The 27,165-nt window shown below is 33.4% G+C and overlaps 1 protein-coding gene across 2 annotated transcripts; it reads left to right on the top strand.

Moving 5' to 3' along the window:
- Positions 1-584: 584 nt before the first annotated feature.
- Positions 585-23,644, top strand: LOC105324620 (zinc finger protein 271). 2 transcript variants are annotated; one of them, XM_034465695.2, is made up of 8 exons: positions 585-723; positions 4,967-5,239; positions 12,688-12,956; positions 13,256-13,677; positions 14,680-14,799; positions 15,248-15,356; positions 16,030-16,257; positions 16,753-23,644. In XM_034465695.2, the coding sequence occupies exons 2-8, from the start codon at positions 5,004-5,006 to the stop codon at positions 17,049-17,051; spliced, it is 1,683 nt and encodes a 560-aa protein (XP_034321586.1). In that variant the 5' UTR covers positions 585-723; positions 4,967-5,003; the 3' UTR covers positions 17,052-23,644. The 2 variants fall into 2 exon arrangements, with proteins under 2 accessions (XP_034321586.1, XP_065939671.1); XM_066083599.1 differs by lacking the exon at positions 14,680-14,799.
- Positions 23,645-27,165: the final 3,521 nt, after the last annotated feature.

Below are 27,165 nucleotides of genomic sequence, written 5' to 3'. Positions count from 1 at the left end.
ATGAAACTTTTTGAATTAAAAATTTGCTTATTTGATGACCATGTACATTACATGTATGTTCTCAGAATTGTTAAAATTAGCTGATTGCATAATAATTTAAATAATGATTTCATGTCAAAGCTTAAATTGTCTACCAATAGTTTCTTAAAGAAGCATATATATACGTGCAATACGAATTAAAATAAAAAAAATTTTGATGCTTATGAGATTTCGTATTTAAAATAACCTAGGTTTTTCATACATGGCTTATTGTTCAGTAGTAAAAAGAAAAAAAGACATAGCCTGCTTTTGACTCAATTCTGAGTGTAGCCTTTCTATACTATTCATATTTTACATCATTTAGAAATATGTGCATAAATAGTGAAAAGTGAAAAAAATTGACATACTTTAATTTGACTTAAATTTGAGTGCATAGCTTTTTTAATTTCTATACTATTCATCTTTTATATCCATTAGAAATACGTGTATATTTAAAAAGACTTAAAAATGTAATATAGAAATCGATGTAATAAATAAATTAAAATAAACTAATGAATAAATAAATTAATAATTCAACAGCTGCAGGTAAAAAATGTGAATGGAACTCTCCATTGAAGGAGGTACAAAACCTTGTGATACGAGCGCCCTCTGTCAACAAATGGGAACACAATGAGCATAAATTTGTGTGGAAATATCACAAAGAAGAGGGATAAAGCCATGCCTCACTGGACATAGCATCACAAGGTATTCTCCCACTAGAAAATCTATTTATTTACTAATATTGATCGGGCATCAAATGTCTTGTAATCGCAGAACTTCCCGAATTTATTCTGCCCGACGATGTGGAATGTCAAGAGCCTAGGAAGTTGGTCTGAGTTTTGCCGCCGCTTGGCGAGTTTCTGAACTCGATAAACCGCGAACGGGGCGAGTGTCGTCTGTAACACTGGCCGAGAGTGATAAAAGACGACGTACCCAGGGGTTTGTGGGCGATTTTACAGGTCTAGGCAGCTCTGGAAAAGTTTCACGGAGTTTTGAAACATCAAAGAATTCGGACATGGAATTTCATTAACTCCCTTTGCAATACTTCATTAAAAAGTGAATGATGACATGCTATAATTAACCCCGTGCGCCCCAATTTAAGGTCGACAGTACATAAACATAATGCAGACGTTATTTATTGATTTAAAAGTCAATCAAACTTGGCCGGATTAGTATTAAAAGGCAGGATTTTGAACTCTTTGTACTTCACATGCTCGGGGTCAAAAGTTCACTAACTATGGTGAGTCATTTTTAGTAACATGTACCATGTCTTGTCTTTGTCATGTACTGCGGCGTTTTAGTTTTCAAGATTTTTTTCCTCTCCTTTGGTTTTTTTGATTGCTTTTGACAAGCAAAACGATTTTACAACCCTCCTAAAAAATTTAACATGCAGACTATAAGCTTGTGAAGCATGAAATATACTGATAATGTGAATTATTACACTCATGTCTTCAGAGTCCGTTACAGGTAAACAGGTTATTTTTTATTTTCCCTTTTGATTGTTATAAGAATGTCAGAATGATTTATTACTGAACGCTTTAATAAGAGAATTCTAATTACATAAGAAGTCACATTCTTTTTTAAAATGTACAAAACAAAGTTTCCGGATCAAGTATACAAAAAAAAATATTTTGAATAATGATGCATGTTTTGAAAAGGTAATTTGAATTAATATTTTTAATGAAAATAAATCATTAAATTTTGTTATTCAAAACACCTTCCATTATAATATTCAGATTTTGTAGTAATATTAATTTCAGAAGAAAAAAGTTTTAGTACACAGCAAATGTTGATTACTGGGTATTTTTATAGAGCTTCATTTTATGCTAATTCATTTGGCCAGGGACATACTCAGGGCTAGAAATGATTTTTTTACTGGTATTAAATTGAAAATTTTAACTTGGTTATTGAAAATTTTCAGTTAAAGTCAAACTAAACCAATAAATATACAGATAATTTGCCTTTCTGTGGAAATCTGATAATATGTGTGATTGTATAACAATGTTGTATTTAACTTGTAAGAATTGATAGAGTGTTACTCTGTAAAATGTATACCTATCAATATTCATTATTGTCATATTTTGGGGCACCTGCTATAAAAAGCCAAGAATAAAAAAAAAGCTAGTGTAGAATTTGAACAGCACCCCTAACCAGCATTTGATTACATCAATCAAAAGGAATATTTTTGGATACTTTTTTTTTGCAACAAGGGATAACATGCATGGCTTTCAATGCCAAGTTCAGTACATCAACTCTCAACTTTTGAGATCCAATCTCTCTAGGATATAAACTTACTCTCTTCTTTGAATTATATATGTCTTGACTCTGCATGTCTGGAGGGCAAGAAAAAGTCAGAGAGTGAAAGAGAAGAAAAAAATTCTTACTGGTATTTTGGGCAGAGCATATGTTTCATTTAAATCATGAACTTGTCAATAAGTCAATCTGAATATACACACTTGTACCAGGTGATATATATGCCAACAACTTTCCCTTGTACACACGTTTTGTAGACATACTCTCTAGCAATGTAATGCAGAATTCAATGAGAAAACACAACTGTGCTTGTAGATATTTTAAGACTGTTTTTATTGCCAGTATTCCTGGTATTTAAGGTACAGTATCCTGTCTGACTGATGCATGTACATGTACCACCTGTTTCTGAATCAGTCAGGAGCAAAAAAATATTACCAACACCGTGCACACGCAGCATATGTATCAGTGATGTCAAAACCTACGGTAGTCATGAAGTCATTTATAATTAGTTAACATGATTTTAGGTCCTGATATTTAATTTTTCTTCTACACGTACCGGTAGGTGATTTGATTCAGAGAGAGTATAAGCCAATAACACTAAACAATTAATGATATTACCATACAAGTAAAAATTAAAGATGGACATAGAGGGAAAGAAACCAATTTAACTTTCTTTTTAGCTTACCAATATATGTATATATATACAATGATACTAGTTTTCCAGATTGAGCAAAACTTTGATGATTTTTCAAAATTTAAAATTGGCAGGCCCTTTTTGAGAACAGATAAAAATTTATTGGATAAAAGGCCAATGGGGAGGGGGGGTCTTTGGATGACATTAGTCTACAGGGTTTGGAATACTGTAGATTCCTTATTATACGTGAGTATTTAATTCCGGGATTCAATGATTTTCCATCAAATCACGAGAACATAAAATCGCGAAAAACTGAAATTTTATCATATTTCATGTAGTTTACATGTGTCCGAAAATTAAAAGCGAGATTAGCTTCTCGCGATTTTAAGCGGATATTAATTCCTCATGTTTAATTAGGAATGTACAGAGAGAAAAAGCAGAGATGTATTGTACTATTTGTATCACTAGTAATCATGGTCATTCATTTCATTGTGCAGGCCTAAGTTCATTCAAAGTGGGGCACTATACATTATGTCATCTTTACTCTTGCATACAAAAAGTGTGCATCAGATGTGCACCTATAATTGTAAAGCAGCAGCATTGGTTATTGATTTAGCACACATGAATGCACGCAATTAATTTCTGATCTAGATGTAAAAGGTGTCAAGTATGGATTTGATTGTTCTGGTAAATTGTGTTAAACATCTGTTAGTCTATGGTTCTCCTTTTCGCTTACTTTGTTTCTCCATATGACTTAAATTCAAAATACAGATATACAAAAAATATAGGTTGAACTTTGTTCATAGATTGGTCAATTTCAAGTAGCAATAGTCTAAAAGGAGGTTTCACACAGTTGCACAATTGCTTTAATTTTGCTTCTTCTATAATTTAATGCATAGGACTTTCAAAACTTGATATATTCTTTAAAGATTAGGGAAAAGGAATCATCTTTCATATTTGCTGATATAGGAGTAAAAGGTCCCAGGGCTAGATGAACTTCGTTGGCTAGGTGGCAAGGTAGCTCTCTGGGCCAAAGTCAATGCAGTCCATCCACTGATAGAGAAAAGTTTTTCCATGGAGGATCCGAGAGATAATTTCGTTTGCCAAGGAAGTGCCAAGGCCTATTTTCAGTAACTTTACTGTGTAAATTTAATAAGTTTGAATTTTCCAGGAGCGTCTGAACCCAAACCCCCTCTCGACCCTCCCCCCAAAACCTCTCTAGACACCCCCACCCTCTAGATCAAGTATTCAGTATTTCAGTAGATTTGGCATATTGCAGAATTTTTAGTGGGATGAAAATAAATTGATAATATGCAACCTGTCATATGTACATATATGTACTTTTATGTCAAAACTTGACTGAAATAGCAGTAGTGAATTATTTTGATTGATACTTTATCTTTCTCTATTACACATGGTACTAAACATGTATGCAGACTCTATAATGATTTGTCATGCTTGATAATATCCATTACAGTAGATTTTGCATCTAAATACTGTAAACCTACGTTTATTCGCGAGCGAGAAATTTTTGCGAGCTTCGTGAGAGAATCATTGTCGCGAATCTTTCTCGTCGCGAACCAGCCCTTGTTGTATGGCTCTTATACAACACATAACTTTATTAGTCTTACTCGCAAAAATTAGTCTCTGCGAACTAGTTTGTGTCCAGTAAATTGCAAAATAATGTCGTCACGAATAAAAGTTGGTTTACAGTACATCTTGTTTCTCATTATATATATGTATAAATGGAAAAGCATTGCACCAAATTGAAAAGTAAATCGTTTCAATTTGTTGATTTGCATACAAGTACAAATTTTGTGTAAGATAAGAAAGTCATTGAATTTATCTATTTATAATATTTCTTTTTTTTTTAAATTAATTTTGAGTTTCAGTGACATGTTGACAAGGAACCAATATCAATTTTCATGTAATTTACAAGGATTCAAAAACAACAATATTAGAATATAGAATTTTAAGGTCTATAATGAATTAATACTAAAATATGTCAATGAGGTTTAATGTCGGGTCTGTATTCCTAAAATTTGCGATTTTATTTTTCAGGTGACAGAGAGAGCGAGAGATCGAGAGAGTAGGCACAATGTCTGATGCGAATTTGATGGCAGAATCTTACGCTGAAGACGCCATGCAAAACGTCGCCACGGACGAGGAGAACAAGCCGTGCTGTAAATTCTGCGGCAAGAAGTTCGCGCAGTCCAGCTACATCAAGGCGCACATGAGGCTCCACACAGGAGAAAAACCGTTCGCCTGCTCGTTCTGCCCCAAACGATTCAGCGATTGCAGTAACTGGAAGAAACACGAGAGAATTCATATCAGGTAACATCACTCGTCGTTTGTGTATTAATTCTATCGTCTATGATATATTAGTTCAATCACTAAATGATTCAGTGATTGAAGTAATTGGTGGAAACATGAGAGAATTCATAACAGGTATCACTCTTATCTGTATGTTATCTATTAATAATTAATAATATATTCATTTAATTGTTAAATTATTCAGCAAATGAACATGCTGAAGAAATCCGTAAAAACATGAGAGGATTCAGACTAAGGTATCACCTTCATCTATCATATATAATTATAGAACTAAACGATTCCTCTGTTATCTATATCAGTATGACAAATCAATTCATTCGCTAAACAGTTCAGCAATTGAACACGAGATAATACCGGTACATATCTGGTAAGGGATTTGACATCTGAAAGATAATACACTGTATAGGGAAAATTAATTTTTCTCAAAAATATTTTTTTTCTAAGTTTCCATATCTCTGATCAATATATGCAATAGAATATCTCATAATCTCCATCTCAGTCATGCCCAATATCTCATATATTTCAACTTGGTATCTTATTTATCTCAGGCAGGTATCTCAGTTATCTCAATCAAATTGCTGAGATATTTCTTTATGGTTCAGCATCTAGTTAGCTCACCTGAGCTGAAAGCTCAAGTGAGCTATTCTGATCACTTTTTGTCCGTCGTCCGTCCGTCCGTCCGTCCGTCCGTCTGTCCGTCCGTCTGTCTGTCCGTCTGTAAACTTTTTACATTTTGAACTTCTTCTCTAAAACCGCTTATCCAATTTCAACCAAATTTGGCACAAAGCATCCTTATGGGAGGGCAAATATAAATTGCAGAAATAAAAGTCCGATCTGTATTCAAAGCGGAGAAATCCTCGAAACTGTAGAAAAAGGGGGGTGCATTTTTAAAAATCTTCTTCTCAAGAACTACTGATTCCAATTCAACGTAGTTTAGCATAAATTATCCTTATTGGAAGGAAAATATAAATTGCAAAAATTAAGGTCTAATTCTGTTTCAAATCTGAGTTATTACGAAAATAATAATAAAGGAAAGGCGTGTTTCAATCAGTTTAATAGCCTCGGATTCGGCATCCGGTAAAATGGGTAGACAAGACTTAGCCTGGGCAAAACAAAAGATAAGCAGTTATTAATCTGCCAATCTCATTAAAATTTCAGGATATTTGATGGACCAGTATATTTGTATTTGCTGTAAATATTGCTGCAAAATAATGCGTATTTGGAATTGACGATTGCCGATCGGCCCCGGCTTTTATTTTGCCACGGCCCGGTTTTGCTTACCCATTTTACCTAGACTCGTATTCCATACTTCTAAAACGAGGTTCTTTGTTTAAAGCAGCCATGACATTATACGAAAAAGGGTCGATCTGACTATGATGAATTTGCTTGTTGTGCAACAGTTCGCGTATGAAGGGAAATTTTTGAAACATGAAAAATATATTGGTGCCGATTTTGTGAAGTAAATTGAGGCTAAATATTTCAATGCGTTGACAGTTTTCACACATGACGTTGATGTTAGCTTGTTCTGATTTTCGTTTCGTTTTCATTATTTATGCTTTGTAACCTGGAAACTGTCGTCTGTATTTCGTGATTTTTACGTATCAAATCAAACAGAGACTTCGGTAAATCAAACAGTTACGTTAACTGTTAACCTGCGCAAATTAAGCAAAATCTGATGTAGGAGTACTGAAATACAATTCATTCTATCGGTAATTCGGCATTATTTTTTGCGTAATGGTAGATTAATGCAATAGGTTTTTGTTGAGATGCTCGGCATTTTCTCTAGTTTATTCAGTTTAAATAGAGTTTGATATCGCTTACGAAAATATGTAGGTATATACATGTATATATATGATTCATTTCGAAAAAATAAATTGTGTTCTTTATTTGTTATACATGTAGTGCATGTTTCTTGTGTTTAATTGTTAACAATTTTTATTTACTAACCATTTTTGAGTGTTTGCTTCGAATTATAAGCAAGATACAGAGATTTGCTAACAATTCTATGTTTGTACACAGATCTTAAAAGCTAAAGATTAAATCAAAGTACTGATAGTACTGAAGAGCGCTAACCCAGCTTCTGTATGTATATAACAGATATATGTATATAGCATTTCAGCTTCTGTATACGCACTATATTTCCTCATCACTGCATGACAGTCCCTGCAATGATGTATGTAAGCCCCGTACATTAATTTCACAATAACCCGTAAATTAGATTCACAATAGGTCGTGCAGTTATGTGCATAAACCCCTGAAACTGGTTCCCTAACCAGTTTAAATGATGTATACTTTTGCTTAGAGGGGGCGGTTATTCGATGCACCGGAAGTTGAAGTCTAACGACAATAAAGGGCTGAGCTATGCTTAGCGCTTTAAAAAGTAAAAAAATTGTCAATATTTATTACGAAAATTTTCAAAATCTGTTCTTCCAGAAACCAACTTATTGAATTGTAAACTTAACCTTTTTAGCTCACCTGAGAATGGGGCCACAATGGGGGGTCGAAGTTTAACGAATGAATATATAGAGTAAATCTTTAGAAATCCTCTTCTCATAAACTAATCGGCCAGGAAAGCTGAAACTTGTGTGGAAGCATCCTCAGGTAGTGTAGATTCAAAGATGTGAAAAGCATGACCCCTGGGGATAGGGTGGGGCCACAATGGAGGGTCGAAGTTTAACATATGAATATAAAAAGTAATTCTTTAAAAATCTTCTTCTCAGAAACTAATTGGCCAGGAAAGCTGACACTTGTGTGGATGCATCCTTATGTAGTGAAGATTCAAATTTGTGAAAATCATGACCCCCGGGGGTAGGTTTTGGCCACAATGGGAGATCGACGATTTACATAGGAATATACACAGTTAATCTTTAAAAATCTTCTTCTCAGAAACTAATCAGCCAGGAAAGCTGCCACTTGTGTGGATGCATCCTCAGGTAGTGTAAATTCAAAGTTGTAAAAATCATGACCCCCGGGGGTAGGGTTGGGCCACAATGGGGGATCGAAGTTTAACATAGGAATATATACAGTAAATCTTTAAAAATCTTCTTCTCAGTAACTCATTCGAAGGCAAAGCTGGAACTTGTGTGGAAGCATCCTCAGGTAGTGAAGATTCAAAGTTGTGAAAATCATGACCCCTGGGGGTAGGTTGGGGCCACAATGGGGGAATGAAGTTAAACATATGATTATATACAGTAAATCTTTAAAAATCTTCTTCTCAGAAACTAATTAGCCAGGAAAGCTAAAACTTGTGTGGAAGCATCCTCAGTTTTTGTGAAAAGCATGACCCCTGGGGGTAGGTTTGGGCCACAATGGGAGGTCGATGTTTTACATAGGAATAAACAGAGTCATCTTTAAAAATCTTCTTCTCAGAAACTAATCAGCCAGGAAAGCTGGAACTTGTGTGAAAGCATCCTCAGGTAGTGTAGATTCAAAGTTGTGAAAAAAATGATCCTCAGGGGTAGGGTGGGGCCACAATGGGGGGGGGGTCAAAGTTTAACAAAGGAATTTATAGGGTAAATCTTTAAAAATCTTCTCAGAAACTAATCAGCCAGATGATTCTTTATAATTGTTAAGACTTTGGCCCCAGGACAATTCTTTGGCCTCACGAGAAGGTTGAGAGTTTACTGTACGTTTATATCCCATATATAAACTATTGTTAGGGATCTTTTTGAGAACTGCAATACTCAACACATGATATGACTATAAAATCATCCTGTTAGAAAAGGGACTAATGATTATAAACATAAGAATATCCAGGGGAAAATGGATTTTATTTATACAGGATTTACATGAATTATTGTATATTGTCCAGATAGTTTGTATTATGACTCCATTGAGCTAATTTTATCATACCTATTGTTCCTCAGGTGAGCGATGTGGCCCATGGGCCTCTTGTTTTGGAATGTGTTGAATGGAAAAAAATTGTTCTTTGTTAATTTACATAGTATTACTGCATATTATTAATTTATTATTATTATGTGAGAATCTATTCATGTATTAATATATTTGTAGTAAATGCATTTATTAAACAAGTTCAAAGAATTGAGTATATTTATATATATATATATATGAAAACTGCCTTGGGCAAAGCTAGATGTAAATAATTTATATGGATATGAAACATGTGAGAGAGAGAGAGAGAAGAGAGAGAGAAGAGATGTCTTTTAATGACTTCATTTTGTGTTTCTTTTACTCATCTTTCATCCTATTCTTGTAGAAACTTCACAAGGTTATGGATACATTTTTTAGTTAATTATAGCCACACCCGACAATTATAATTAATATTAATTAATTCCATATCATAAACAGACCGACTGTTTGTACTGTGTGTGTGAAGTATCGTTGCCGTAAATTAATTCTGCGGTCGGACTGATTGTCAGACCCTCTTCATTTGAATAGCGGAAAATTTACCTAGAAATTAACTTTCTACCTGTTCTAACGAGAGATATATTTGTGTAAGTTAATTAAATGCACTGGTGTGTTTGTTAAGTCTTGTACTTTACCGCTGTTTCGTAGTCATAAATTCATGCTCGGTCGACCTTGTAACAAAAAATGACAAGTGACAAGGTATACATCCCAGCATGCCTTTGTCTGCTGTGAGTTGACAGTCGTAACAACTAATAGTCTCCAAAGTCTCGTACAAATTCTTTTTTTCTTTTTTATTCGTTATCTGTCCTCGGTCACTTTTGAAATACACCATTTGTTGGGAAGTTGCGTTTGTTCTCCCGTAAAAACGGTGTACCTGATTTCTTTGTCTTTTTCCAAGAACTTGGTATATATTAAGTAAGAGAGAGTTAGACCATGACCTTTACATCAAAGAAATCTTCAGAACAGAGAACAGATGTTAATAATAGACAATTGTCATTTTAAAGTATTCTGTTGAATATTTAAAGATAGACCCCCCCCCCCCCCCCAAAAAAAAAAAAAAAAAAAAAATTTTGCTCTTTACCTGCAGATTTTTAGCTCACCTGAGGTAGTTTTTCTGATGAAGATTTGTCCGAAGTCTGTTGTCGTCGACATCATTGTTGTCATAAACTTTTCACACTTTTATCTTCTTCTCCAAGACCACTGGCCCAAATTCAACCAAACTTGACACAAAACATAACTGGGTAAAAGGAATTCAAGTTTGTTTCAATGAAGGGGAGATAATTAAGAATTATTAAAAATTTGTTGATATTTTTCAAAAATTTTCTTCTCCAAAACTATTAGGCCAGAATTAAGAGCTGAAATTTGTATGGAAGCATCCTTAGGTAGTGTAAATTAAAGTTTGTTCAAATCATTGTCTCCCGCGATAGGGTTGGGTCACAATGGGGGGGATCAATTTTTATTTAAGAATATATATTAGAGAAATCTTTTAAAATCTTCTTTTCAAAAATCATTCAGCCAGAAAAGCTTGAACTTGTGTGGAAGGCTGGTATAGAAACTTGATAAGAAAAAACAGTGCTTTAAGTTATATTGCTTTTTTCTGTGTTTTCTTTTTCGGCTAGAAATTAAATTTTGCTGTACTTGACAAAAAGTGAATTTCAATCTTAAATTTGCAAGAAACCAAAATCATACATGAACGACATGATATTGTTAATATTATATTCAATGCAAGTGAACTGAATGCAGTTTGATTTTATTGAGTAATGATTTTCTCGACGAACTCTTCTTTAAACTTCTTTTTTGAAAGTATCGTACTTTTTTTAGATCGTGTTCAACTTGACTAAAATTGGCTTTGTAATATGCAATTAATGACAAGTGTTTAGACCACAGATTCATTAATTAGGCATCAATTTGTCAAGGGACTGTACATTTTATACTTCACTGACCCAGGTAAAGAAAAGATAGAAAAAGACTTAACAGTCATAAAATTAATGTAAAAAAAAATACAATTGATGTTTAAAGAGGCTTTTGGTTTTTATAATGCATGTATAATTTATTCATTTATAGAGTCTGACATAATGCTATAAAGAACTTTTAAAAATACATATATATGTCTACTATTTTTGTTGAAAAAAATCTGCAGAAATTCTTCTCTCTCTCTCTCTCTCTCTCTCTCTCTCTCTCTCTCTCTCTCTGAACCTTTCTGATTGAGTCAACGCTCCTTTGAATTCCATACCTGTATATCATCATTGACTATTTACCCTATCTTTATTCTTTTGTTCTTTATTTTCTCATGATTTATTGCTCCACTTTCTATTTTTTACTCTTGGAATAGTTTGTTCTCACTCTCTCTTTTTTTTCTCTATCAAAATGTGGTTAATTAAATTAACTGGGTTAATTAGATATGACCAGGAATCTTTGATGAGTTACTAGAAACCAAACATGTGCTTTAAATACCAGCTGTTAGTAATATTGCATGCTAATTTTTTTTGGTCATGATAAAATTTCCCTGTGAATTAGCAAGCCTGCTGACAGGCGATTTGACTGACTGGATTTATTTTTGACTGATGTTAGTTGTTTTTAAATGTGTTTATGTTCTTTCACTCTTTGGTTAACTTTATCAAATAAAAGTGTGCAAATGAAAATGTAAGTATAAATTAGGAAGCCATGGAAAATAAAATGAAAATAAATATTGCGTTGATCAGTCTACGGACACATGTGTGAGACCATTAAGGTCACCAACCTAACCCACCCCCCCCCCCCCCCCCCCCGCCCCCCCCCAACACACTCTCACAACTACTTTTATAGGTAAAACAATTGATACTCAATTTATGAAAGTAGAGTAATCCATTTTGAGATATCACTTGTTTATTTGAGAGCAATATATGCTCGAAATGCAATTTTAAATAAGGATTCATAAATATGTACAAGTAAGTTGAATGCTACATGTTCTTCTGGCAGAATAAGACATGATTGTATAGTTCCTTGTTCTGTGACAATCTAGTCTGGGCACTTAAAGTTAAATGACATCTATAATGGACAGCATTCTTGTCCTTATTTTTGTGCAATTATAAAATACAGTACTGTAGATTCTTAATTAAACGCTAGGAATTAATATCCGCATAAAATCGCGAGAAGCACCTTTCGCAGATTTTAAAATCTTGACATTATTTACTGAGGGTTGAAAACTTTAAGAAATGAGGATAAAAGTTCCTTGTTCGCGATTTTATATTCTCGCTATTCGACTCAAAACAGCAGGATTGTGGATTCAAGTTCTTGCATAATATAAGGAATTTACAGTATACTGTTAGTAATAGTAACTGCAGAATATCCCAAAGTTGTTCATGTTGTTGATTACAGGAATCAATTTCAAAAAGAAAATTTAGGGGCATGGTATACTATAGAGTATTGAAAAAGAGTAACAAAATTGTATAAATTTAATTAGATAATTTTTTTATTGCATACAACTTACATTTACTTGCCAATGGGTAACTGAACAAAAATGTAGATAAGGAATAATACAGCATCACAAAGTCATATAAATTGCATTGTTATAATTTGGTTCAAATTTTTTCCTATTACAGACAACTTGGATTAAATCCAGACAAACCGACCAATCAGAGCAAGAACCAGGTGGCAGCCGTCGTCCAGAACTACTCCACCCCCAAATCCAAATCGGACCACAGGGATTCAAACTTCCAGTGTAAGGTGTGTAACAAGACGTTCTCCAATGCCAGCAGCCTGACCACGCACCGCCGCATACACAGCGGAGAGAGGCCGTACCGCTGCGAGACCTGCGGGAAGTCGTTCACACAGATTGGCACGCTCAGAACCCACGAACGAGTTCACACAGGTAAGGTAGTGTGTACACTGAAAATAAAGGTATAGGTTCACATTGGTAACTCAGTTTTTTAAATGTGGCTTTAAAAGACTTTAGATTTGAAGCATATATAATAAAAAGAGAAAGCATTGATAGGGAAAATTTTATCACACTCGGGGATTGAGACATTGATTCAATAGTAAATTATTATGGAGGGATTGACTAGTAAATTATTATAGAGGGAGATCGGTTGTGAAGAAACATTGACGGAAATTTGGAGCATGGAAACATTAAAACGTTGGGAGAATTGACCAACCTTTTATTTGTTGCAGGAGAGCGACCATACATGTGTAAGCTATGCGGCCAGACCTTTGCCCAAAACGGCAGCTATCGCATGCACGAGCGACGCCACATGATGGAGATGCTCCACAAATGTCCGATCTGTCCCGTAAAGTTCTCGCAGTGGGAGGACGCAAAGGCTCATCTCGCTACGCACCCGGAAATCGCAGGCGTTGCAGACTTCATGAAACACCTGCCTTCCATGTCGTCCGCTGGAGAGACTGACGAGGAAAATATGCCCCCCATGGACGGCTTCGCCCCTCAGATTGAACAGCTCCACCTGGATCAGTTTCCGCCTCCGGGGTTCCCCTTTCCCTCTCAGTTATCTCCCTTCTTCAATCTTTCGTCGTTACATTTTGGTGCTGCCCTCGGTGATTTACCGACCCCTGCCGGACTTTTTGCTGCCCAAGGACAGGTTTGTAATTTCTTTCAATTTTTGTTATTTATTTATTTATTATTTTTAAAAATTTTGAATCGAAGAATATTTAATATTTTTTGTTTTATGTTATTTTTGTATCGTTTTTCTAGACCTTGAATAATAGGTTTGTATAACCAAAAATATTTATTGAAAATTACAGAAAACTATGTTATTTAACTAAAAAGTAGTGAAAACAATATAATTTTTGTTATTTTATTGTATTTATTTTGAAAAGCGACCTTGTATTTTAGGCTTTTATAACGAAAATCATGTATTACAGAAAACTATGATACAAGAATATATATGAAAACAAGATGGATGATAGTAATCATTACATATCGTGCTATTTTACTATCTTGCTAAAGGAGTCTATAGTTTTGTCATCTCGCTGTTTTCTGTCTGTTTTCTTTTTATAATCATGATGTAAAAAATGAAGAGTCAAATTATTTGACATCAAGACTAATGACCTAATATAGCTCTTTTCTTCAGATCTGTTTTATTCTATGATAGGAGAAAGGTCAGTTTAGGGTCAAGGGCATTTAAACATAGGTCAAAAGTCAAAATTGTTTCTATGGCAACCATTCCTTGGTGAACTAGATTCACAAATATTTATTTTATTCATTCAATAAACCTAAGCTCTGCAAAATAACTAAGTATAAAAATATTGCAATTACTCATAATTGTAATTAAGGTAAAATATCTTTAAAAAGTTGGCCGCAAGAAAACAACACAGTGGCACTGAGTGCAGCTAAAATAAGGGCATTTCGATTGCATGGTTTTAATGTCCATTTAAGTACAACACAGGAAAAAACAAGGGAATTATTTTCATCGCCTTTAGTTCATTGGTATTCCATAAGGGCCATATCGTGTACTCTTAGACTAATTGACGTAGCATTTCAACATGAGGTGCATTGTAGTAGTTTCTAGAAGGAAATAGATGTTGAGTGTAATTTTTTTGGGGAATGTTTTAAATATTTTAGTTTTAATTTTTTCTTATAGTTGATTAAAACAGAGGGCCTTAACTTACACACCCCTCGGTCTACCCCTCAGGAGGACCTGTATAGACAGTCCGCGGAGGTCACGACCTCTGTCGCTAATGGAGTCGTCCCTTCCCCTAATGTATGTATAGAATGGTTGTGTAGGGAACATCTCAAAATTACATGTTTGTGTACATTGAATAGGGAACATGTTAAAACCTTTACAAGTACATTGAATAGAATAATGTTGAATAATGTAGAATAAAATTGATGTACTTAGAATAGGGATCTTCTCAAAATTATATGTTCATTTGATAGAGAACATCTCAAAAAAAAAATCTCAAATTAAGATGAACATATTATATGCAATGAATAGAAAACATTATAATGTCTGATTTGACAATTAATCTGTATGATACATTGCAGAAATTAGTTTTTTTTTTTATCATGTCAAGAGCAGGATAATTTCATATTAAAAAGTGAATAAAGGCAATATTTTTTTATCAGTAGAAGAAGATCTGTATTACAACTTTCAAACATTCCACTTTTAAGACAAATTACAAATTATTGATATGTTTGGCATATTTCAGGATAACGGGGACACAGCGGTCAGCACGACCACAGCGAGGGACAGGAAGTACAGCTCCGACTCCCACACCTCAAGGTCACTGTCCACCCCCGACAACGGACTCGAAAACGGTAAGTAACATTACCTCGCGGTCACTGTCCACCCTCGACAACAGACTCGAAAACGGTAAGTCACATCACCTCATGGTCACTGTTCACCCCCAACACCAACAACAAGACACATGGTGAGTGAGTGAATGTAACAAGGGGCTAAGACAGGGTTCTATTCACACCTTGTTAATATTTGGCAAAGCACTCCTTTATACTAGGGGGTGTTTCTTTTCCTTTCTCTGCAAATCATATCCCATGATTATAAGTTTTTCACCATTTGTAATATATCGTTCTGGTTCTAAACATAACTTAAATTAAACGTTAACATTTTAGCTGATTTTAAATTCAACCATCAACAATGAGATTGAAAGGGGAAGGGGGGGGGGGGGGAGCAAAGACATACAAACAGTTATCTGTGAACAGTATGTTTATTAATTATGATCAAGTTATTTGAATGTTCCTTGTTTATCAAGTAGAAAAAAAAATGAATCGGCCAATTTTAAATTCCACGACTAACAACTGGGTGAAATGAAAGGGGAGGGGGGGCTAAATTTCTTTGGGAACAATATTTTTACACGAAGCAATGAATTATGTGATAGTAGTTCTATGTTTCTTGAGTAGATATCGTTTGAGCAGAAGGTATGCTTACTTTTGGGTGCAATCAGTAAAAGATTATATTTGTCTTTAACAACAGGCACAAACAGAACGGACACAGAGAAAGGCAACATGGAGACAGACTTCGTCCATCCAGACACGGAGCAAGGCGCCAAGCCAAACTCGGAGGACTCGAGCGTGGTCAGCGACCACTCGGATAACAACAACTCGGAGGAAGTCCAGGGGATCAAGTGTACTAACCTCCACAGCCGGCTGTCCGGAAACTCCCGCAAACAGAAGTGTCCGATGCGGCGCTACAGCGGATCAGGTAAGATCTCGGAAATTTATTTGTGATGCTACAGTAAATCAGGTAAGGAACCAAAAATTAAGTGTAGGAACCTGGATTGGATGAAGTGAAAAAAAATAGGTGTAATAGTTTGATAAAGTAAATGGTTGAAAAACAAGGTTGTGACTTGAGAAATGTAATTCCTAAATGGTAATGGGCTAAATGCAATGTACATATACATTAGTTTCATCATTATATGAGTGGAAAGCCAGTTTTCCTGAATTCTTTGTCAATTTTTAACAATAATAATATGTAAAAGAACAAAAAAAAATTGGCATTTTCCTGCTGTAATAATTAGGTTTAAAATAATGAATAAAAAAATAATGAGATTTTTTTTTATCAAAATGGATGCCACAAATAATGATCATTAGTATTTGATAATAATGAAAAAGACTTTATTTTGCACCTTTGTAGATATATTTTGAAAGGGGTGTGGAATTATGCCAGATAATAATAAAAATTTTGACATATTTCCAGCTGCTTCCTCCATGGTTGACCCGGATACATCAACCCACGTTACGCAGAGTCTCCTGAACGAGTCGGACAGCATCTACTCTGGCGACCAGAGCATCGAGGAATTCCAGGATATCAACAGCATCACGGGAAAGCTCTACCGCTGCGAACACTGCCGAATCCTGTTCGAGGACTGCACGCTCTATCTCCTTCACAACGGGTTCCACTCGCACGACGCCGACCCGTTTAAATGTGTTATATGTCGGCTGTCGTGTCGCGACAGGATCGAGTTCAACTGCCATCTTATCAGTCACATCAAGTAAATGAGGAAAAAAAGCCCTTTTACTTTTAAAGGTTTGTTGTCGAATGGGTTCAATTGTGTGTCAAGACCTGGGTTTATTTTTCACGTTGAATGATTCTGATTTTTTTGTACAAATGAGAACAAACATCTGTCCAAATGTTTATTTTTTTTCGTACTATTTTTTTAAGGTGCCTATTTTTGAAAGTTATAAATGCTGTTGAAGATTTGTTTTTTAAACTTCATGCACCTATAGAATTTGGGACAGATAATCCATGAAGTTTATTTCCAGGCCAGATGATAATTTGCCTTTTGGTCAGTATTTAGATCTTGGCTTATATATGGTTTAATCTGTATTCTTGCAATGAATTATAGATCTGAAAATAGATCTGATAAAACAGTTTTTCAAAAAGCTGTATGGAGGAAACTCAAAATGATGAGTCAGCAATTTTTACTGGATATCTTCCACCCCTGTATGTTTTTTGTTGATGAACAAATATGAACTGTATTATTTTAGATAGTAGTTTTTTTTTTCTTTTTGTTTTATTATTATTATTATATTTTTTTGCAATATTCACGTAGTTTTAGATCTGTTCCACTTTTCATATACCGTATTCATTATGTTAGAAGTTATTTTTGTCCAGTGTTGGCTATTATTTCTCTATTTATTATTTTACCCGAGGATCAAAGTTGGGTTTGTCATTTACAGCTACTTTATTTTACTTCTAAGAAAAGTAATTCTTTACACACAAGGTTAGTGCTATAATTCTTCCAAGGTTTTATTTTATTGTAAACCAGGAAAAGGATCATACATACAAAAGTGCTCTGAACAATTTATCCCCAAAACACGGGTTCAGGACAAACAGATTTATTTTTTTGAATATTCAAATTTTTACTTACATGTACTTGTTTATTGATGAGTTACATACTTCCAAGTTTATAAGTTGCATCTCAACTTTTATGAATAAGGCACCTGAAGTAGGTCCAATGAATTTTTAACTAAAAAATATTAAAAAGAAACATAGTTGTATTTATTCTTTTTTTTAAAACCTCAAATAACCATTATAGTGCTAAAAATAGATCTGAGAAATGTCTCTTAAGTTGTTTCTGTTATGCAGGAAGACAACTTGACACAAAAATTCTAAAACACTGGGATTTTGTTTTTGTTGTTTACATGTTTTTGTATTCCATTATTGTAGTGCATTATCCCATGTGGATGTTATTTTAGTTTGCATGTATCATAATTATTTTGTTTAAAGTTTTTGTTGCTGTCCGCCTAATTCCTACAGCAGTTTTGCTGTGGTAAGCACCCCCTCCCCCTAGTTATTTAAAAACAAGCCTCATGGGGAAAATTTCCCCTAACAAATCCTTGCACAATGTATTTTATTCTTTACATCTGTGTAACTTTATTTTCATATCAACATATCTTCTTGGTCATTGGTGGAGTTGAAAGTAAGATTTCAGGTTCTCTCTCTAGCAGCCTCTGGAAAAGCCATATTTTGAAGCATTATTTATAGCAAAACACACTGGGGGGGTTTTAAGCATTAACTAAAAATCAGGGCCAAAATTTATTCTTAAAAACGAATGTGCTTTGTAGGTTTGACCAAATTGTGATTTGAACATATTTTATTATGCAAATATACATTTACATAAATGGATTAGGCAGCAGGCAATGCCTATGTAAGCCTTCTCCATGAATTGACCAAATTGTGACCTTGATTTAAGAATTATTAGGAAAATTAACAGAATTTTCTTTTTCTTTCGGCAATTTAAATTTTATTCAGAATTTTTCTGAATGCAATTTTTTTTTCACAATCTTGCCTGTTAGCTTTTTAAGTAGATATTCTGTATCAGAATCATTTTTGAAAGTACTGAATGGACAAGATATTAAAAATTTACAATTCCCTCCCTTTATCCCTCCCCTCTCCCCCCAACTTCACACACCATTGTGCCATGTATAGGAGACTGATCAGCCATGGGTGTTTATAGTTAACATTGTAGAGTACATATCATTTACATGTATTATACATTTATATCACAGGGGTCTGCTCTCTGGTTTTTTTTTTTTTTGCACGGTTGTATATTTTAGTATGCATTTTTGACCCCCCTGTGACAAAGATCATTTTGAGTTCATTTTTTGCCCATAGTGATGTATTTTATTTTTGGTTGTTGATGTTTTATCATTACCTCTGTGTCAGAACTTATTGATTGATATTCACCTGTAGTATTTCCAAGGGTACCAGTATTTTTATATGAAAGCTGTTGTCCAATCGATATCTTCTCTGTCGAATGGTCAAGGGCATTAGTTGTTGAATTTTCCAGTACTATTCAGATATATCACAATTCTTTTATTCGTTCATTCTTTATGAAAAAAATTCCGTACAGAACTAATTTCTCATTCGAATCTAAGGAGGGGATTTCTGATAGAAGATGATAAAGATTTAGGTCAAATCGCACATGTAAGCATTAGTTCCAGTTTGACAGATACACCGTACTCAAACGTTAAATATTAACTGTCTAATTTCTATCTTAAACAGCATCCTTCTGTTAAGTAAAACACTAAGGTTTGTTTTTCAGAGGGCATCTTATTTTATTTCTTTAATTTTAGTTGAGTTTTAGTACATTATAAAGAAAGGCTTTAAAATCAAGAAAAATGAACATATCTCAGTGTATATTTTATTTTTCTGATCTTTTTTATTGAGCTCTCCTTGCCAAACAAATGATATAAAGTATATTGCAGTCCTTGTTTTGAAACATGATTTTTATTGCATGTACGATTAATAATGCATGCATATCAAAGACTTCCATTTGTGTCATATGACCTTCGTAAAATTTATTTTTAAAAGAAAATTTAGATGAATAAAAAACTGCTGAATTGACTTTCAAAAAGTTCAAACTAATAAAATCTTTGTTGTTGTATGCAATAATATTTAGCAATACATGTATCATTCTTCCATCTCTGTTTATAAAAAAAGTTTGCTTTTCCGAAATGGCACAACTTGATATTTTTTGTTTTAATTAATTGGTTGATAAATCTACAACATTTTACATTTCATTTTGTGTGTCATGTTAGAATATTTTTTCTCGTATAAAAATATCATTCTGTATTTTGCAGCAATATAGTTATCAATGTTTATTATTTTTTCTTGTTAATAGTTGTTTTGTTTTCTTAATAGAAAACTGGCCAGTTTTCTTATGAAAATTACAGCTTTTTTTTCTAGAAGACCAAATTTGTGGGACTGTTTTTGTTTCAGTGCCGTAGTTGTTATTTAAAAGAAATGCACCAATTTTTCAATTAGCATTGCAATTTTTAGCTTGATTCATTTAAGTTTTTTTTCATGAAAAATTCTTTTTCTACTTCTGTTGTATAACAGTTAAGTAACAGTAGCTATGACAATATTTTTCCAAAATGTTCATCAATCTGATTTAAGTCTTACTATGTTAAAAATTATTTTACTTATAACAAAAAAAACCAAAGATGAGACAGTTTCGCCTCCTCTCAACATTCCCCAAGAAAGTTAAATGATATACATGAGATTCTAAAATTGGTTCAGGAATCATTGTTGTATATACCTGGTATTTCTTGAACATTACACCAAACAAACATATCTCATTGTTAATTCTCTGATTTTTAGGGGGGAGGGGGTGTCCAGTAATATGCCCCACAGTCATCATTTACATCACGAATTGACATTTTTGGGCAGTGAAAATCAGTTTTATTCCTTTAGATTGTTGTTTTTAATCCCCCATCATAAACAGTTTAAATTCTTCAGACTCTTCTTTGTTTAGAGGTAAAAAAAAAAAAACCTCTATAAAATGACCATGACTTTTTAGCTTGGCAAATTTTTTGGGTGTTTGGTTTGGTTTTTTTTTAACAACTACAGCACATGAAACTGAAAACATGTACGTTTTGTTAGAATTTAGTACATATCAGCTATAATTACTAGTGATAGTTTGTTAGTTAGTTGGGACCATTCAAATGATTATATTTATAGTGATTATTTTTTGCTGCTTCCAAGTTGTGAGGAAACAAGGTCATTTGTAGATTATTTTTCTATGATATTTTTTCTAAAAAAACAGTCTGTTCACATTTTTTTTTTTGAAAGTTGGTACCTTTAATTTTTGTCACAACTGTAGTTTTCTGTACCTCGTAAACTTAATGACCACTTTCTATTACACTTTGATATCAGCAATGTTTTTCTTTTTTACGGGATGAAATTCCATACCTTATATTTTAAGATGTCTGTGGTAACTTTCTACGTTTTATTGACCACTGAAACTATGGACACAATTATGACCAAAGCCAAATACGAAACTTTCTAAGAGATCCCCGCCCCCATTTTTCCTTTTTCTTCCACACATTGACTAGACACAAGGTTTTCTTTTTATGTCACTGATGTCAAAACCTGTGATCAAGCAATTTTTGCCAAATATTTCTGTATTTCTCTCACTTTGTTTTTCTTTTTTAACACATGGAAGTGATGATCTGTCTGGGTTTTTTTTTTTTAACTGTGTATTGAATGAATGTTTTGATAATAATAACTGACTAAACTGCTGATAGTGTAAATGCAGAGCTTCCAGCTTTGCTTAACTGTGAATAATTATCATACCCTTCTTTTTTTCACCCTCCCCATCCCCCTTTCTTTATGTCTTTGTGTAGATTTACAGGGTAACTATGGGAAACTGTGTTGTAATTTCGCTTTTTGTTATTGATTCTCTTGTTTCATCAAGTCGAAGGGGTTTTCACATGAAAACACTTGTCCAACATTTTCTTTATCTTCCTGAAATTTTGAATTAGTTTACACTTTTCAAATTCAGTTGTTTTATATATTTGGGTTAGTTGACACAATAAGACAAATCTGCTGATTTTGAAACAAAGTTGCAAAGTGCTCGAGATATTCATCCTACTCAAATGTTATTTCTGTTGCTTTTGATATATACTTAAGTTGTGAAACGAATGTTGCCAGAAAGTTGGATTTCGTTGGATTTAACACAATGTGATAAAGAAACCCCCAACAAAAATTGTTTTAACATTAACACATGATATACTGAACTTTGTGATGAAAAGACTTTGGTGCATCCATTGAATGTATGCAATAACTTTTTATTTTCTCTTGTATTAGATGTTGCAGTTTTAGATACTATGATTATCTACATGTATATTACCAAAAAAACTACATACATATGTAATCACCCCCCTCAATGTATAGATATATTTTTGTCTTACATACCTTGTTATGTATATATACACACATTTATCGTTCATTATATTCTACATGCTTGCCTCGTCTAATGTTCTGTTGTTTGGATTCAAACAAAGCATCTTTGTAAACCCAATGTCTAGGTATCAAAACTTGTTAAAGGTTAAATGTCATAATGGGTTTTTTTTATTCAAATATTTTTTTTGATTCATGTTTGCTGTAAGATTTTTTTATTAAGTACTTGTATTTTGTAAACCGTTTTCATCATATTTCTTTTGAAAACAAAATTTTAGCAAAAATTTCATCTGCATATCATATTATTGTTCTTAGTACTTGAAAGAGATGATTTTATTTTAAATATCGTATTGAAATTTAACTTTAAATTTATTCTAATAACTGTACGTACAAGTTTTTTTACCCTGACATTTGGTTCTCATACTTTAAAACCATGAAATGCATTTATTTGTAATAGAATCTGTTTCAATTAACTTTCAAATATTTTTTTGGATCATCATTAATTATTTTCTGCCAAAGCTCGGCAAATTGTTATTTAAAATGAAAAGGTTGTTATGAGCGCCATTTTGAATTACAAATTTCATTGTACACCAGGTTTATTTTTGTTTACACTCCTGAATCAAAGACGGCATTTATTTGTATTTTTTATTTCTAATTTTTTGATAGTTTTTACAATTATTTGTTTACTTTTCATTTCTACAAAGATGGTCAAGTTCTCCTAAGGGAGACAACACATATAAAGAAAAAGCAATTTTTGAAGATGAATTTTATGGCTAGGCCTTGTATTATACTTCAACAAATATAACTTTGATCATTCCTGTATTTTGCTTGAGCCTTCTTACTTCAGAATCCCAAATTCTAATGTCAATTTTAGGAAGAACCATTTACATACAAATTCTCAAATTGTTTGTCAGTCTCACGAAGTCAGTGAAATAACTAGTTTTATGAAATCTTGAAGTACAAATTCAAATTCAGTGAACAGATTTTATGAAAGCATGAAGGGAAAAAATCATTCTCCAAGAATGATGCAAGATATTTTTATTAAAGCCAAAGTCCAGGAATGACAAATGTTATTTATAGTGATTTTCATTAAAAAGCCAAAATCAACCATTGATGTCTCGGCAAGACCAATGGGAATTCTCTGTCATGTAGATGTTTTATTTTTTTCCACGAGGTACTATCATTGACTTAAACATTTAGCACACCTAGATCTGTATGATACTATTTTTAGACTTTGTTGGCCATTGTATACATGACTTCGTTGTAATGGTATTATTATCAGTAGATGTGTTGTGAAATGCTTTTTCTTTCTTGGTGCTAAATATATATATTGATGTTTTATGCTTCATTGTTAGAATCGTACTTAAAAGTACACCATTAAAGTTAGATCTGATTAAATTAATGTCTGGTTTGTTGTTGTTTGTATTAACCCAACCCTATGTTTAATCAGGGACGTATATGTTAGTATATACGTCCCTGGTTTAATACTCAGTCTGGTCCTTTTTAAGGTTGGATAGTAAAAAAAACTATATATATTTATCAGATATGCCTTACAATTTTGAATGTGAGATTTTTGGTCATATACTTTAAGTAAACAGAAAATCCAAATATTGTAACATGAAAATTTGAATAATTTCCTATATCGATATACAGCGCTCTTCATATAAGGAAGATAATTGCAGTCTATAAATTGCCTAGACCATTCAATCCTCTAAAGACATAATGTTATGCCTGAAACGTAATATCCATGAATTCTGTACTCCGTGTTCACCAAAGGATAAAGCATAACTAATATATAGTAATAGGCAGGTTGCCCTTTGTTCCACAAAATCTCCAGGCTTTTAAGCAATTTTTCATTGTAAAGAAGATGGGTGGATAAGGCGTGTAAAATGCCCATACACAGTCGGACAAGCTACTGAAAAATTAAAATATCAATAAATCTGATGGGTTTTTTTTCAAATCATTGAAAACAATATATATTTAACGAATCACTGATTTTTAACCTATAGGTATGTTCAATGCTTGGAATGTGTTGCCTCAAACAGGCGTGTACGTATCAAAACCTGCAAAAACTGTCATTTTTTTTAACTTCAGGGCATTTTCTTTTATAGAGTGGGTCTGTGCTCCATATTTTTCTCATAGTCTAATTAAGGTCTATTGGAAAACAAACCGATTTCAATCAACAAAAACGTTGAGAGATGACCCACTATACATTAAAAATATCATTTTGTATCCCAACAATTGAACGTTTTGAAAAAATAATACAAGTCCGGTTGTTCGTGACCTTAGTCACACATAATATTTAAAAAGCTCACTTTGTTGTGTCTGAAATGGCTCAGTGGTTAAAGCACCTGACATAAGCTAACCTTATATATCTAGGGGTTTTATGTTACGGGTTCGATACCACCATAATTTTCGACAACATTTTTAAGGTCTTCCGTTTCCAACGGAAGACCTTATTGTTTTTCTTCGGTTTCTTCTTCCCTATTATTATTATTTTTGTTTTTTTTTCTTACAAATTTTGTGCACGCGAGTTCTCGGAAATGGCTCGGCCGATTTTCATGAAACTTTCAGATCAGATAGATATTGATCTGAACCTTATTGGAAATTTTTTATTTTAATGACGTCATTTCCGATTCAGAGATATTGACGTTTTAGCGATTTTTAGAGGGTCAGCTTGTCCGTCGAACTCCTCCTAAACGATAAAAGATATCAAATTCAAATTTTCAGGAATTGTAGACGAATGATTGTACTTTTGTCTAAAGTGAGCCATTTATGTTTGGCGCAAAAGGCACCGAAGCTCGCCTGCACCCGAAAATTGAGATTTAAAAAATGTAGTGATTTTTCTTGGTTTTCTTTAATTATCTCTTTTGTCGAAAATGTTTTGTTAAGACATGTAGAGCAATTAAAATTTATTTTTACAAGAGCTTTCATTTGAGATCAAGAAAAAGGGGCTGGCCCTTCAAATAACGGGCTGATAAGGCTCTAAAGTCTTTTGATGATAACTTTTAATGTGAAATATTTTGTGATACGTTATAGAAGCAATTATGTTTATTCTAACGTTATTCACCCATACATGGCAATCATTTACTCCTATATTACGTAATTAGGGATTTTAAGGGGCCAGAAGTCCAAAACTTTGATGCTCAATATCTCTAAATGGAGAAACATTTTGATAAGCAATATTGAACAAAAGATGCTCAAAATATTGAGCTTATCAATCTTCAACAATAATTTCTTTGTTATGCGGTCCCTGAAAGGAGTTACAGGGTCGGCCCCTAAAACGACCCTCTCCAGATATCTCCAGAACGGTACAGAATTTCTAAACACTTGTTGAACAAAATGTGTTTGAATTGACACGAACATTCATTTAAGATCAATGAAAAGGGGCTGGCCCTTCAAATTAGGGGCCGATAAGGCTATAAAGTCTTTTGAGGATAACGTTTTACTGTAAAATATTTTGTGATACGTCATAGAAGCAGTTATGTTTATTCTAACGTTATTCACCTATACATGACAATTATTTACTCCTATATTACATAATTAGGGATTTTAAGGGGCCAGAAGTCCAAAACTTCGATGCTCAATATCTCTAAATGGAGAAACATTTTGAAAAGCAATATTGAACAAAAGATGCTCAAAATATTGAGCTTATCAATCTGCAACAATAATTTCTTTGTTATGCGGTCCCTGAAAGGAGTAACAGGGTCGGCCCCTAAAACGACCCTCTCCAGATATCTCCAGAACGGTACAGAATTTCTAAACACTTGTTGAACAAAATGTGTTTGAATTGACACGAACTTTCATTTAAGATCAATAAAAAGGGGCTGGCCCTTCAAATTAGGGGCCGATAAGGCTATAAAGTCTTTTGATGATAACGTTTTACTGTAAAATATTTTGTGATACGTCATAGAAGCAATTATGTTTATTCTAACGTTATTCACCTATACATGGCAATCATTTACTCCTATATTACGTAATTATGGATTTTAAGAAGCCAGAAGTCCAAAACTTTGATCCTCTATATCTCTAAATGGAGGAACATTTTGAAAAACAATTTTGAACAAAAGATGCTAAAAAATTAAGCTTAACAATATGCAACCATATTTTCTGTGTGATACGGTCCTTAAAAGGAGTTACAGGGTCGGCCCCTAAATCGACCCTCTCCAGATATCTCCAGAACGGTACAGAATTTCAAACACTTATTGAACAAAATGTGTTTAAATTGACAAACACATTCTTATGACATCATAAAAAAGGGGGACTGGCCCTTCAAATAATGGGCTGAGGGGGCTCTAAAGACTTTTAATGATAAATATTTACTGTGAAATATTTTTGATCCGTTATAGAGGCAATTATGTTTATTTTAACGTTATTTACCTATACATGGCAATCATTTACTCCTTCGTTACGTAATTAGGGATTTTAAGGGGCCAGAAGTCCAAAACTCTGATCCTCTATATCTCAAAATGGAGGACAATTCCGAAAAGCAGTATTTAACAAAAGATACTCAAAATAATGTGCTTTACAATGTACAACCATATATTGTTTGTAATCTAGACCTTAAAATGAGTTTAGGACCAAATATCAAAATGATTTTTCACATATATCTCAAAAACGATAACCAATTTCTAAACACTTATTAGCAGTACACAAAAATACCTTTTCACTAAAATGAATGATAAGGAGCTAATCCCTCAAAAAAGGTACACAAAAGGGGTAGATAGTCTTTCACCCATTACTCTTAGACCCCGCTTCCATTTCCAGATATGTTTCGTTGACGAAGATCAAGAGCAAGGTCATTCCGTATTCTAAAAATCGGACGGAAGACCTCCTCGTTGCTTGCAACGAGATCGTGTCTAGTTTTTCTTATTTTTTGTTAAATATATTAAAAACTGACAGTTAGAAATTTTGCTTCTGTAA

Source organism: Magallana gigas, chromosome 1, assembly GCF_963853765.1.
Source record: "Magallana gigas chromosome 1, xbMagGiga1.1, whole genome shotgun sequence".
Lineage (NCBI taxonomy): Eukaryota > Metazoa > Mollusca > Bivalvia > Ostreida > Ostreidae > Magallana > Magallana gigas.
This window is presented reverse-complemented; position numbering and strand designations above follow the sequence as displayed.